Below are 13200 nucleotides of genomic sequence, written 5' to 3' on the forward strand. Positions count from 1 at the left end.
CTCTAATATACAACAATTATCTTCAGCCTTCAGCCCGATTCATCATAAGAGGAAAAAAAAAATCTCCTCCTCTATACACAATCTTGTTATCATTGAGTGTAAATTACTGTTCAAATTAGCAGCAGTGACTTATGCATATGTGTTAACAGTGTGTCTCATTAATCAGATAGAGGTTTAATAATGAGTTGATATGTTACTCTGGGAGATAAACTCTGAGAGAGAGAGACGGAGGGAGGTTGAGGTGGTGGGAGAGGAGTTGGAGGAGGGTTGGGAGGGCACATTTTCCTCCCCGTCAGTGCACACACACACACACACACACATTAAAGAAGATTTATGGAAGGTTGAGGGCAGCCATAGATAAAATCATTTGTTTGTTTGACCTCTTGTTCAACAGCAGAGGAAGGGTGGTGTTTGTGTACGCACACCTATAATTCACAACCCTCGCTGCGAGCAGTTTTCTGGAGGGTTTTTTTAAAGGAACATTTTGTCAGTTATTCTTCTGCCAATGATGTGTTTAAGCTCTCCTCGGGGAAGACTTCCAGCTTTCATGTGGACCTCCAGCTGATATCTATAGCAAGCAGCAGCGGCGAGGTCCCTTCGCGGGGTTTCGAGCTTAAACCGCTGTCAATAAACAGATGTGACTCTCACACTCTGGGTGTTTGTTTTTCTCTATCCATCTATCTGTGTTTGCATGTGTGTGTGTGTGTGTGTGTGTGTGTGTGTGTGTGTGTGTGTGCAGGTCAGGTGATGACAGCAGGGATAGCAGAGATACTGAACGGCTACTCTTTAAAGGCGGTGCTGAGGCAGGTTCCAGGAGAGAAACACACCAGAGCTGCTGAAGACACACACGACGACAGCTACCTCGGTAACATGCATTTCCAAACGCTCACTCAGAGAAATGAAGGTGCTGAGTGGAACTGAAGTTGGTTCTTTGAAGTTATGCAACAGAAGAACCATTTTTAATCTCAAAGAGAATGTATTAGGAAGAGGGTTCTTTAAAGAGCCCCTGTAGTTCATCCAAAAAAAAAAAAACATCAAGAAATGGGCACCAAAAACAATGTTCCAAAGAACTTTAGCGGAAATATATATTTTTAAGAAACCATTTTCAAGATAGTTGCTGTTCTAATTTTATACCACTTCAAATCAAATCAACTTTATTAACAAAGCGCCCCGTAAACAACAACCTGAGTTGACCAATTTGCTCCACATGTTATCAAAGAGGCACCAAAAAATATGTGCAATCATCAAGATGATATGAAACTAGTTTAATCAATTAGAAAACAAAATAAAGTAGTGTAAAATATTAAAACAGGAAAAAGAGGGTAGCAACTTATTTGATGAATTTCTAAAATATAAGTAAATATGAAAAATTATGAGCATAAGGAGCAGTCAAAAGCCATTAGGAACATGTATGTTCTAAGTTTTTTTTTTTTTTTTTTTAAATATCAGTGGAGGAACATTTGATGGAAAGAGGAAGTTTCTTCCAAAGCTTTGGAGAAGCTACTGCATGTTCTGAAATATATCCAGGTGCCACCATGATAAGTTGGTTGTTTTTTTTTTGCAAAAAAAAACAAAACATCAAATGTACAAATTTGCATTATTTTCGGGTCCTTTCCATTACAATATATTTATATTGTATGTTTCTGGTTAGACAGAGCAACATTTTATAAGATGCCAACTTGAGATTTGGGTAACTGTGATGTGCATTTCTGATGTTTTTTGATGTTTTATAGACAAAATGACTAATCTATAGTGAAAATAATCATGAGTTAGGGCTCTAATTTTATGCCATTATCTGTCTCCAAATCAAATTCCTGCAATAAAACTGAAAAACTATCACCTATATAAAAAGATTCTTCAGTTGGTGATGGTGCTTTAAAGAACCAGAGAGCTTTGTGGAGAAACATTTAAGAACCCACACACGTAAACGTATGCACAAACATAAATACCAATCATCCTGATTATCATAATCTAATTACATAAAACATGCAACATGCACAGAGTACTGCGTCTGAATCTAAACCGCATGTGCAACTGATTTCTCCCTAGGTTACTCTGTGGCAGTGGGAGAGTTTACAGGAGACTCGGAACAAGGTGAGAAAGCCAACAATTCATTAGGACTAACCGCATGCAGCAGCAGAGGAATCCCTAACTAACAACATCAGCTGCCTCCCCCTGTGAGGCTGGATTCACTGAGAGGTGTGCGATACGCTGAGCGATAGGCAGTGGACAGCTGGGTGACAGTGTCGGAGTCTGAACTCTGAGGCAGTAATAAGAAGTGTCTCTGCACGTCTGGGTCACGACCCCGAGGGGACAGAACTTCAGGAAGCCCTGATAAAGAGATTTCCTGTCGGCCGCTCGTACTGATTACAATGATTACTGGCAGACTCTGCAAGGCTCTTCGGGTCTAGAGAGGGTCCAGAATCTGGTCTGGACTTGACATATTAGGTGTAAAGAGAAGCAGACGCACAAACAGCATTGTTTTGTAAAGATGTGCAGGTGGTGAAGAGTTCATTTAAGTTCATGTTTAGGTCGATATAAATTCATAAAGGTTCTGTTTAATGGAAGTGTCCAAATTATTGTATTTTTCCAACTCTGGTGACTTGCCAGCAGTTGAGCATTTTAGTTTACATTTTTATGCATTCCCATGTCATCACTTTTTCTGTAGTACAAACAAAACACACAAGTAATTTTAACAAAAGTGCAGTTATTTACTTAATCCTCTGAATCTCAAGCTGGGCGTTTATTTGCTCTTGTTACATTTTCACTCACTTTGAACCCATTTTTTCAACTGTAACATAAAGTCTAGCACCTTATGGAAACAGCAAAACCTTGGCTTAAAGTGGAAAGAACTCAAAAATGAATTCTGTGCAGTATGACAGACTTACAATGTCAAATCAGGAAAAAAAAGAAGAAAAAGAGAAAAGTTTAATTTCTTTGCTCATTTATTTTACAAATATTGAAAAAGGATGGAATGTCCAACAGTATTACCAATACTGGAACAAAATGGTGATGGTCTACATGCTATGAATTACTTATTATTTTAATTTTAATTAATTTTCGTACCAGTGTCGTGGCTACTTTGTGTAGACACAGCCTGCAGTTCAGCTGAAAAGTTCCTGATCGCTTAAGTATTGGCTTCCCAATTGTACCAAGAAACCCAGCTTTTTTGTACTTTTTTTAGCAGAATTTGGTACAGCTGTGTTATTTTTGCTGATTTTTATAAAGAGACATGTAGAATACGATGATTTTGATGGAATATCACAAGTTTTAGCTTGTATTTATTCATGTTTCCTGATAGAACTGCACACACAGTTAGTGAAAAGGGGTAATTTGTGTTGATTTTTTCGATGAGACATAAACATAAAACGACATAAAGTGATTTTGATGAAATGTCACAACTTTAAACTAGATTTGGTTTTCGAATTTGAATCGTACGCGACCAATGATTAGTTCAAGGGCCGCCAGTAAGTTGAAAATCGAACAATTCTTTCTGTTCTTATAGTTTTAGTTTTTTTTTCATGCCTTTCAAACCCACCAACAGGTTTTGGGTTCAGAGGGGTTGAGGAACAAATGTGTTCAGCCGCAGTCTTTCCACATTACTTTTTGAACCCATTTCTTTGCTTCCTCTTCAAACATTGTCACATACAGCGTGAGACTCCCTCCTTTCCACAATGTCACTTAACTAATCACCATTTAGTGGGATCTTTACGGGACAACCTTGTGTTTACAGACCCCCATACCAACCCTGCAGAGGCCTTGAACCGCCTGGGGCACAACACATGTCAGAGAAGTGATGCTAAAGAGGATACACATGCCTAGCTGATGTGCTGTGTTGTGGTACCAAGCTTGTTGTGGTCTTGTTCCCTAAACCCTTTTGGAGAACTGGCTTTAACTGGGAGTTCTGAGTAAAGATGGAGCTGGGAACTGCTGGTTTATAAGCTGGTGGTTGAGCCTGTCGGGTAGAACCAGAGAGCAGGAAGTGAGGGGTCTGTCTTCTCTCTCTGGGTGGGACCCTCAGATCGTCCCTATAAGTTCACAGCACCACACTCATCAATCAATACGCAAGCAGAGTCCGAGCACCCAATCACTCACTGCGTTCTCAGCAACACTTAGCTGTGGGCTGGGTAGGGGGTTTGAAACAAACTAACGTCCAACACTTTCTTTCTCTGAGTGATTTTCTCACGCTAATTGGAGTATGTCTTTGTTTTCGTGTTTTCCAGAGCTGATAGCCGGAGTCCCAAGAGGAGCACAGAACTTTGGATATGTGAGTATGGACAGATTTGACCATGATATACCAATTTTTTGATCATTTAACAGCAACAAAATGGAGAAAAACTAAAGAAAAAAATAAAGAAATCAGTGGAAAAACACAACAAAGATATGTGCCTCTTAACGGTACATGAATGAATAGTTTAATAATGAGGAAAATTATGTAAATCATGCTCTCTCAAACATCTTTTTGAAGATTTTAGACTGACATATTAGACATGATCTAGTCTGACTGACCAGATGTAGACTTAGGGTGCACATCTGACATTTCAGCTGCACATTTCATGTAGCTTTCTCCTACAAGTACGTTTTGATTTGGATCCTGCAATAAAGCAGCCATATTGTTGGATTTTAAGGACAGTGCTTGCCTCCTTGTTTGCAAAATATTCCACCAAAGCAGTTCCCACATCACTATTTTGCCCGGACACTGTTGCTGCATACTTCACTTAGCTTCTCCCAAGACAATTACAACTGATTTTAGGAATTACTAACAATCCAAGACAACGTTTTCCCTCCTATAATGAGGTGTTGCCAGACCATTCTCTGGCAACACCAAGACTGTTATGGCAAGGTGAGACAAGACGTTATCAAAGCCTTTCGACAACAAGTCTCAGTCAGCAGTCGTCTTGCTAACACCTCTAGGCTGATATTTCAGACTTACAACACCAGACTCCTATCTAAATGAATGAAGAGGGAGCCATAACAGTAAATTCAGCAGTCACCATGATATAGAAACGACATGTTTAGAATCACCAGTCAAATCCAATTTTTTAAAAAAAACTTAAAAAGTTTGGTGACTTTGCAGAATAGGGTATAAAAAGTTCTCTTCCAGCTTTTATACGTCTGCTATGCATGTGCACAGTTTTACAACACTGTGCTTGCATCAGTGCAGCAACACGATTGGCTGAATGTTTTCCAGTTCGGCTGTTATTAAGCAGATGACTGCCTTTTAGAGAGGAAGGAATTTGGGGGAATTCTGTAATAGATTTCTATTTTAGATTCTTTTAGTGGTGAATCTCTATTGCTACTATCCATCATCATCACCAAACACCTTTTAAGGGAATAAGAATGATGTTCATCCATTGAATAGCATTCCAATGACTTGTAGCCAACTATTTTAGGTATTCAGAGGGGCTCAGTAACCTAATGGGGTGTTTTATATAGATTTTTCTTTTAATTTGTCACCCTTCTGCATGTAAACCTGACATTTGGTGTGAAGGTGCATGAATATATGGACTTTTATGTGCAAATACAAACATGCAAGCCTTTACTGTGTACATAAATATATGTAGCTAAATGTCAAAAATAATTAGGGCTGAACAATTTGAAGCAATGCAATTAGCAAATTGTAAAGGCTACAGTCTAAGATCTACACAATCCAGCATGTAGTGTTGCTTCATTGGTTTAACTAACCCATGCCATCCACCTTGTGTCACACTTTTGATGATGTCTCTCGTGGTAATGCTCTATCACATTTAATGCTGTTTACACAGTGAATCCAATCGCAATATCTGCCAGAAAAGTGGCATTTAGCTACTTTCTCCAACAACAATAATGTATGTGCATCTGTCTAAGTGTAAACTTGGTTTCGTCTCATGTCCACTGATGGGAACTTGTCCCCAGGGCCGACTGTGTCAATCCTCCCTAATGACACATGGCTTCCGCTGCATGTGGAGGGCGGCGACCCCACCTAACCCCACTAACCCTTCTCCACACACACACGACCCCGAACTCTAACCTGCAGTTTAACCGCAGGACTCACCACGCTACGCACACAGTGTCTGGATGTTGTAGCTGGTACCAGGATGTCCTTTCCTGTACAGACAGTGCACTGCGAGTGCCCCAGAGGAGGGGGTTGTAGCTCGCAGTAGGTGGAGTGTTATGAGGGATGCGGGGAACTGGAGTAGCTGTCAGGCCCGATCGGGTTCCCTCCGTGACCAATCTGACAACTGAGCGCAAAGGAAAGTTAACTCTCGAGCTATTTATTCAATATTTGTGTTTACACATCCTCATCTGTCCGTGTTCGTAAGTCTATCCCTCTTTAGTTCGACTTTGAGACATCTGTGATTGGGTCAGCGTGTATCCTCCCGCTCATGTGCGTAGCCCCCGGCCGTCTCCATGTGGTTGTTATTTTAGGTCTTATGAAGGAATTCTCAGCCTCCCCCCTCCGTCTCTGCCTGCAAACCAGGGGTTAGAATGGGGGGAAGGAGAGAAAGATGAGGGGAAAATGGTGAAGGCACAAAGAGGATGGCAGTGGTGGGGATGTTGGTGGGGGAGGGCAGGCGAAAAAAAGGGGTCTCAGTTGAATAAAAGCTTTTTTTTTTTTTTTAATGCGGTTTCTGACTATTTTCTTGCATTCTTCATGTGTCTGTTTTGTCAGACTGCTCGGCCATGTTTACTCCTGGTGCGCTACAAGGACAAAGTCTGGTTCTTTATTAGTCATCTGACAGTCTGTCTGCTTGTTTTAGGTGGCGATGATCAACTCCACCAATCTGACCTTCATCCAGAACTTCACAGGGGAGCAGGTAGGAGCATCAACACAGTCTGTCTGCACATAAACTGCACTCTGAAAACAACCATTTCTGCAAACATTTCCTCAAAGAAACCCCAAAGGTGCCTCAAAAGACATAAAACAAATGCTTCCCTTAGGCACCAAAAACAAATAAATAAAAACCAAGGCTTGCTCATAGGGGATCCAGTATTTGTTGGGTTTTCAGGTTTGTTTGTTTTTTTTGTGACAACTTCAGTTCAAATTATTCAGGTTAATCTCTATAATTATTAATTCTGTAGGGTCTTTGCCTTAATATTTAGTTAGGTTAAGCACTATAATTAATAATACTGTAGGGTCTCAGCCTTAGAATGTATTATAGTTAGTTGTTGTGGGGTTGAAAATTATTGGGTTTGATTTCTAATATGTAAATTACTTAGGTAAAGTAATGCCGTAATAACACTATAGGACCCAAAATTTAAACAAATTTGGTTAATTCGTCACACCAATTAATTTTTTTTTTTAAACTAGAAAACACTTGTTGGTGTAAATGTGCTTCATCAAAAACGATTACATAAGCAGCACCCCCAAAAATAAGTTCTTCAATGAACTACTTCCAGGACACTTCTTTGCGGACACACCTAGTTTAGTAAACAACTTCTGTCAAATGGTTCTTAAGTAATTTTTCTAAATAAATGATTTAATTGGTGCGAGTGCTTGAAGAACCACAGAACCTTTCAAGATTGTTCATTGTTGACTTGCCTGGTTCTTTTCTAATAATAGGTCCTGACTCCTGATAGGTGATTTTTAAGTAAAAAAAAAAAAGGTCAAATGCATGAATTTCCTGCATTTCTGGGACTTTTCCATTTTATTACATTTAATATTTTGGGCTCTGGATTGCTGGTCACACTGAACAACATGTTGCAAGATGTCAGCTTTGGATTTGGCAAAATGTGATGAGCATTTCTCATTGTTTTCTGCTCATAGTTTAATTAAGCAAATAACAGCAAATATTTAAAATAACTGTTACTTGCAGCTCTATTTTCATGCTATAAACTGCCACCAACTAACTCCAATACGAAGGAAGAACAACATCAATTAAACTCTGATTGGTTATGGCACTTTGAAGAACCAAAGAGCCTTCTGGAAAAACCATTTAAGAACCATTATTTTTCTGAGTATTGAACAATAAGCAACAGCTGGATCTTCTTGTATTTTGAAAATCAGTTTTGGTTAAAATGCATAACATTCCTTCTTTGTTTTGTCTCTCAGATGGCGTCTTATTTTGGCTATTCGGTTGCTGTCACTGACTTGAATGGAGACGGGTGAGTAGAAAACCTCCCTGGTTACACCTCTTGAACGTCTTTCTGTTAACTGAACCTCCACCATGTCCCTGCAGGACGGACGATGTTCTGGTTGGAGCTCCTCTCTTCATGGAGAGAGAGATGGAGAGTAAACCCAGGGAGGTGGGGAGAGTTTACCTTTACCTCCAGCTGGCTCCGCTCACTTTTTCTGAACCTGTTGCACTCACTGGCACCTACACCTTCGGACGCTTCGGCACAGCTATAGCACCCGTGGGAGACGTCAACCAGGATGGATACAATGGTATGTTTTCACCCTCGCAGAAAAGATAACAGAGAAACTGATGCACATATGCAAAATGAGATGCAACAGAGAGCTTTTGGAGAATTTTAGCCAATCTTTTGACTTTTTTAAGCTGTCCACTCACACCTGACAACAAACAAATCTATTTCTGCCTTTCTGTACCTTTTTGGGACTGTTTTGTCTCCGACTGAGGAAATCCCATCAGATGCTGCCGCTCGAGAAACCTTAAAGCCTTTCAGCCAATCAGGAAGTGCAGCGATGAAAGGCTGTCTGTGTGAACTTGTTCCTTCCTGCGATGATCGGGTTAAGGCCATGTGTAGCAGAGTTATTTTTATCCCTCCAGATGTGGCCCGAGATAAAATCATGTGGGAGTTTCTGTCCTGCAGCCCGGAGTTCATTCCTCTCCGATGTGTTTGTTTTATCCTTGCATTGATTGGACGCACACACATGCACACACAGACACACAAAATTTGCAGCCTGCAGCCCAAATGCTCCACTAAGCGAAGGCATGTTGGCTGCAGCCTCAAAAATGAACGAACAGATGGACATGTGGGCTTCGTATGACATCAATCCCGCTGATTTGTCTTTTATTTATTCATGGACAACATGTGTTAAAGTGCCTACCACACCTTTAAACCCATTAACCACTAGATCAATAATCAGTGGATCAATACTGAAGCTTTTGCTTGCTGGAAACACAAATCACATCTGCTGTCTGTCAGAGTGTGACAGCTTGTGAGGGTCTAGCATGAAGGCAAAATACTAGTTTCGGGTTAATCTAATGAGTACACGCCCATCTCTGTGCATGATTTCATTATTCAGGATGATAGTATAGAGTCAGCAGCTTCTTTTTGCTAATTTACCTGTAGCCGTTGTGTGTCTCTGTACAAAATCACTGACAGATTTTGCTGTTGTGAGCCTCTTCTTCCTCCCATAGCAGAAACCTCAAAGCCCCATTTCCAGAATTCCTCCTAAATCCCATCTCCTCTCATCTTCACTGCTGAGTGTCAACTCTGAAAGACCTTACAATTTAGCTAATTTACTTTGCCATGCGGCTTTCTTTGTTTTTAATTTTTATCAACCGACGCTGGCTTTCTGTCACCGCTGCTCCGGAGAGTGTCGGCCTGTTTTCGTCTGTGACTAACAGGCTCCTATAGTTTTGGTCTCAGTGATCACAGTGGGTGTTCTGCTGGTTTGCCTGCATTGTGTGGGACGTTGTTGAACAATGTCCACGAGTGACTTTCACATGATTTCAAGACTTTTTTCCCCACGTCAGATGTTTTATATACTTTTTTTTCTACGCATCTATGCAGTTCTGTTCACATACCACCATATAGGCATACAGTCTTGTGGACACACATGCACACACACAGGCTCATATATACACTTGCATGCACACATGGTTGCATTTATCCTCTCTACCCCACAATCTGCTTCATGTGGAACTAGTTGTTTAGGCTGAGAGAGAGGGGGTCCGGAGACAAACAGGATGTCTAGAGGTGTTTGGACAGTTACTGTACTGATGGGTGCTTTAATGCAGGACAGAGCGATGCATGCACATGAGGAGTAAATGCTCAAATGTGTTTGTATGTTACAGCAAATCTACGAGGTTTAATGTCCGGATCGATGCTTACAGTTTCCCACTTTCCATGTCTCTGTTTTTAGTTGTCTTTGTGTGTAGGTGCTCTGTTGTTTCACAAATATACACCTGCATTTCTGAGCTGGCATTCTGTAAAATATGGGTTCATTCACTGTACTGCTGAGAGTTAAATGAGAACATTGACAGCGGAGGTCAGTTCAGGGCCAATACTGGTTTTCAGTAACTAAGGGGACCACTATGCAATATTGGGATCAAAATGTCAAATGACACAAACTCCAACAAAAAAATGTGTTAAAATTACTTTGTTTATTCATATTTCACGTAGGTTTAATTTTAAAAAATCTGGCTTTTTGATATTTACCCTTCAGTGTTGACAGGCTATTACCATAGACTGTACATAGACGGTGGACATAGTGACCATGACTTCACTCCGTGGTTGGTTAAAAAGCTGTTTTGAAGCCTCTAATTTGGAATTTGACCCCCAGCAAGAGTTGGATCTGACTAAGAACTGAATGACACTACATTTGCTGACTAAAACATACCCTGCTTTATTGTCTATTTTCCTCTAAATGTAATCAGAATTTACAAAAATGAACACCATGCCGCATTCAAAAAGACTTGAAACTAGCACTTGATACCATAAACTCAATAATAAAATGTTCATTGAAGTGACAGAACAAAAAAAGTAGGCTCATTTTCTAATAGACTTCTATACAATCAGATCTTACTGCTAGCAGAGGAGTCGCCCCCTGCTGGTGGTTCAAAAGAATGCAAGTTGAAGGCACTTCTGCATTTGTATCTGCTCTGTGTTGACACAACCTGCAGTTCAGCCTTGAACTTTGGTCATATCACTGTTGGTTGCAGCTGAGTCAGCTATGGCTTCATGGATGTGCTAGGGAGTGCAGAATTTTTAATGTCTTGGTTAGAGCAGACATTGTTTTGCCAATTTTTTTAAGTAATATGCAGAATAAAGTGAAGTTTTGATGAAATATTATGATTTCAGGGTTAAACTTGGTTATTTTTCTGGTGTTACACACTCAGAAAGTTGAAAATCAGAGAATTCTGTCTGTTTTTACAGTATGTGGCTCTGATAAATGCTGTAAATTTGGCCATCTTTTAAAGAAAACATGTCTTTAAAATGCTGTTGGTGGGTTCTGGGGTTCCGAATTTGGATTTCAGAAGTCCTGGTCTGCAGATTTTGTTACCTTTGGACAACGTTTGACTAGTTGTTTTTTTTTTTTATTGCATTTTCTGTGCTTGTTACTGGCTGCCATGTACCATTTTGGGTTAGAGTTAGAGCAATAACTTAAACAATACTCAGACAAGTGACGTAAGAAAGGGCAGGGATAAGATTAAAGAATAAATCAAACAAACTTAAAGAAAGTAAGTAAATGGCCATCCAGACATGTGCAAGAAGGTCAAGCTCTTTCCCTTCCTCTCCCTTTCCTTTCCTTTCTACCTGTATGTTTTCCTTTGCTTCTGTCTCGCTGGGCCCTTAACCCTGCTGATGTCTAAACCATACATGTGTGTGTCATCCGTTAGACGTGGCGGTGGGCTGTCCGTTCGGAGGCGACGACCGTGGAGGCAGAGTATTGATCTTCAACGGTAACAGAGATGTATCAACGCAAGGCCTGACGCTGAGCCAAGAGCTGCGAGCGGCCTCGAGCCCAGGGAGCAGTTTGCCTGGATTCGGATTCACTCTGAGAGGAGGCCAAGACGTGGACAACAATCAGTATCCTGGTAATTACTCAGCAAAGTCCACCCTCTCTCCTTTCCTCTCAGCTCCCCATGTTATAATCAAAATTCTTGCATTCTTTCACTTCTCCAGTTTGCTTTCAGCTCCTTTCATTACAGTCTCCCTCCTCTTCGTTGTTGACCTCTACATTTCATCGTTCCCCCATGCACTCCTCCACTACCATCCCCATGTTCTCCTGCGTTGGTTTCTTCCTCTGCTCTGCTAAAGTCATCAGACGGGGGTATGGGGATGTGTGCCACGAATGGCTGCCGCATCCATTCTGTAGGGATTTACAAGAAGGAGAGAAAACTTACGATAGAGAGAAAGAACCAAGGATAATAATACATTATCCGCATGTTCGACCTGTGAGTTATTCAAGGCTACGTCTGTTTCTGTAAAACTGTGATCAGACAAAGCAGCATTTTGCCAGATTACGTGCAGCGACTCCCTACTTTCTGTGGCACCTACTCACTTTACCAGACACCTTCGCTTTCTGGCTTCTCAAAATATATTAAAAACTGCACTTGAATAATAAAACAAACTGACAAAGGGATTATTTTTGAAGCTATTTATATACAGGAGTCCACAAAAGGTATTTCAAACAAAGCAGGTCTGTAAAACCACTGTTTTACTACCTTATTTTCTCCCTAATTTGGAGCAATTGTGCTCTCAGCATTACTTTGGCTTTGTGCTTCCACAGATTAGACTGGAAATGAGAAATTGTTTAGTTTTTTCTTTTCTTTCCCTCCGCTTCCCCTCCTTTTTTCCCCTTTTCATTCTGCTGTAATAACACATTTCTTCACTCCACAAACAGGATATTGAGCCAAATGCACACACATGAACACACATATGTGGCCTGTGATCAGACTCCAGGTCACACTGCAAACCAGGATTAAAACCTTTGCACGGTAAATACACAGACTTCAGGTTAAAAACCGGCGGATTCCCTTTGGCTTGAGGAAGCAGAGTGGAAACTCACGGGTGGCGGAGCTTTCAGCCAACACACACACTCACCGTATAAACACACACTTACACACACAAACCTGCAGCGCTTGTGTCGTCTGTCATTAGCGAGCCGGTTGACGGAAGTGAGTCGCACACACATGGTGCGTCGTTTGCAGGGTAGTAAAGTCACACTGTTCAAAGGAGCCCGAGATGTTTGATCCGCGTTATGAGAGGACTGCTCGGGCGTCTGGGAGGCCTGCTGCAGCTGCCACATGCTCCCAACAACGTTAAATGTCATTAGGCTACCGCAGGAGGGAAGGAAGGACGATGACGAGGCTCCGCTTTTAGCTTTAATGGACTCTATCTCCAAAGATTATGTCATTGTTTTGACTTTGATGGCTTACAGTAGGAAGAAAAACGTGAAAAAAGAAGGGAGCGCATGAAACAATATGACGCTGCTGACTGCTTAATTAAACTCCGGCATGTTTGTTTTTGACGCAGGAGCAGCACAGAGTTGATTCAGAAGGGTCACATGGCCTTAGGGTGCATCTTAGG

General features: G+C 41.0%; 1 protein-coding gene across 1 annotated transcript in view; it reads left to right on the forward strand.

Moving 5' to 3' along the window:
• Positions 1 to 13200, forward strand: part of itga8 (integrin, alpha 8) — a 62255-nt gene that overhangs the window by 16608 nt on the left and 32447 nt on the right. The window contains exons 7-13 of the mRNA XM_023293155.3: positions 740 to 865; positions 2050 to 2094; positions 4224 to 4267; positions 6741 to 6797; positions 8033 to 8085; positions 8160 to 8365; positions 11508 to 11705. Of these exons, the coding sequence (XP_023148923.1) occupies positions 740 to 865; positions 2050 to 2094; positions 4224 to 4267; positions 6741 to 6797; positions 8033 to 8085; positions 8160 to 8365; positions 11508 to 11705 (729 nt within the window). The remainder of the gene's footprint in view (positions 1 to 739; positions 866 to 2049; positions 2095 to 4223; positions 4268 to 6740; positions 6798 to 8032; positions 8086 to 8159; positions 8366 to 11507; positions 11706 to 13200) is intronic.

The sequence above is a fragment of the Amphiprion ocellaris genome, chromosome 9 (assembly GCF_022539595.1).
Source record: "Amphiprion ocellaris isolate individual 3 ecotype Okinawa chromosome 9, ASM2253959v1, whole genome shotgun sequence".
Lineage (NCBI taxonomy): Eukaryota > Metazoa > Chordata > Actinopteri > Pomacentridae > Amphiprion > Amphiprion ocellaris.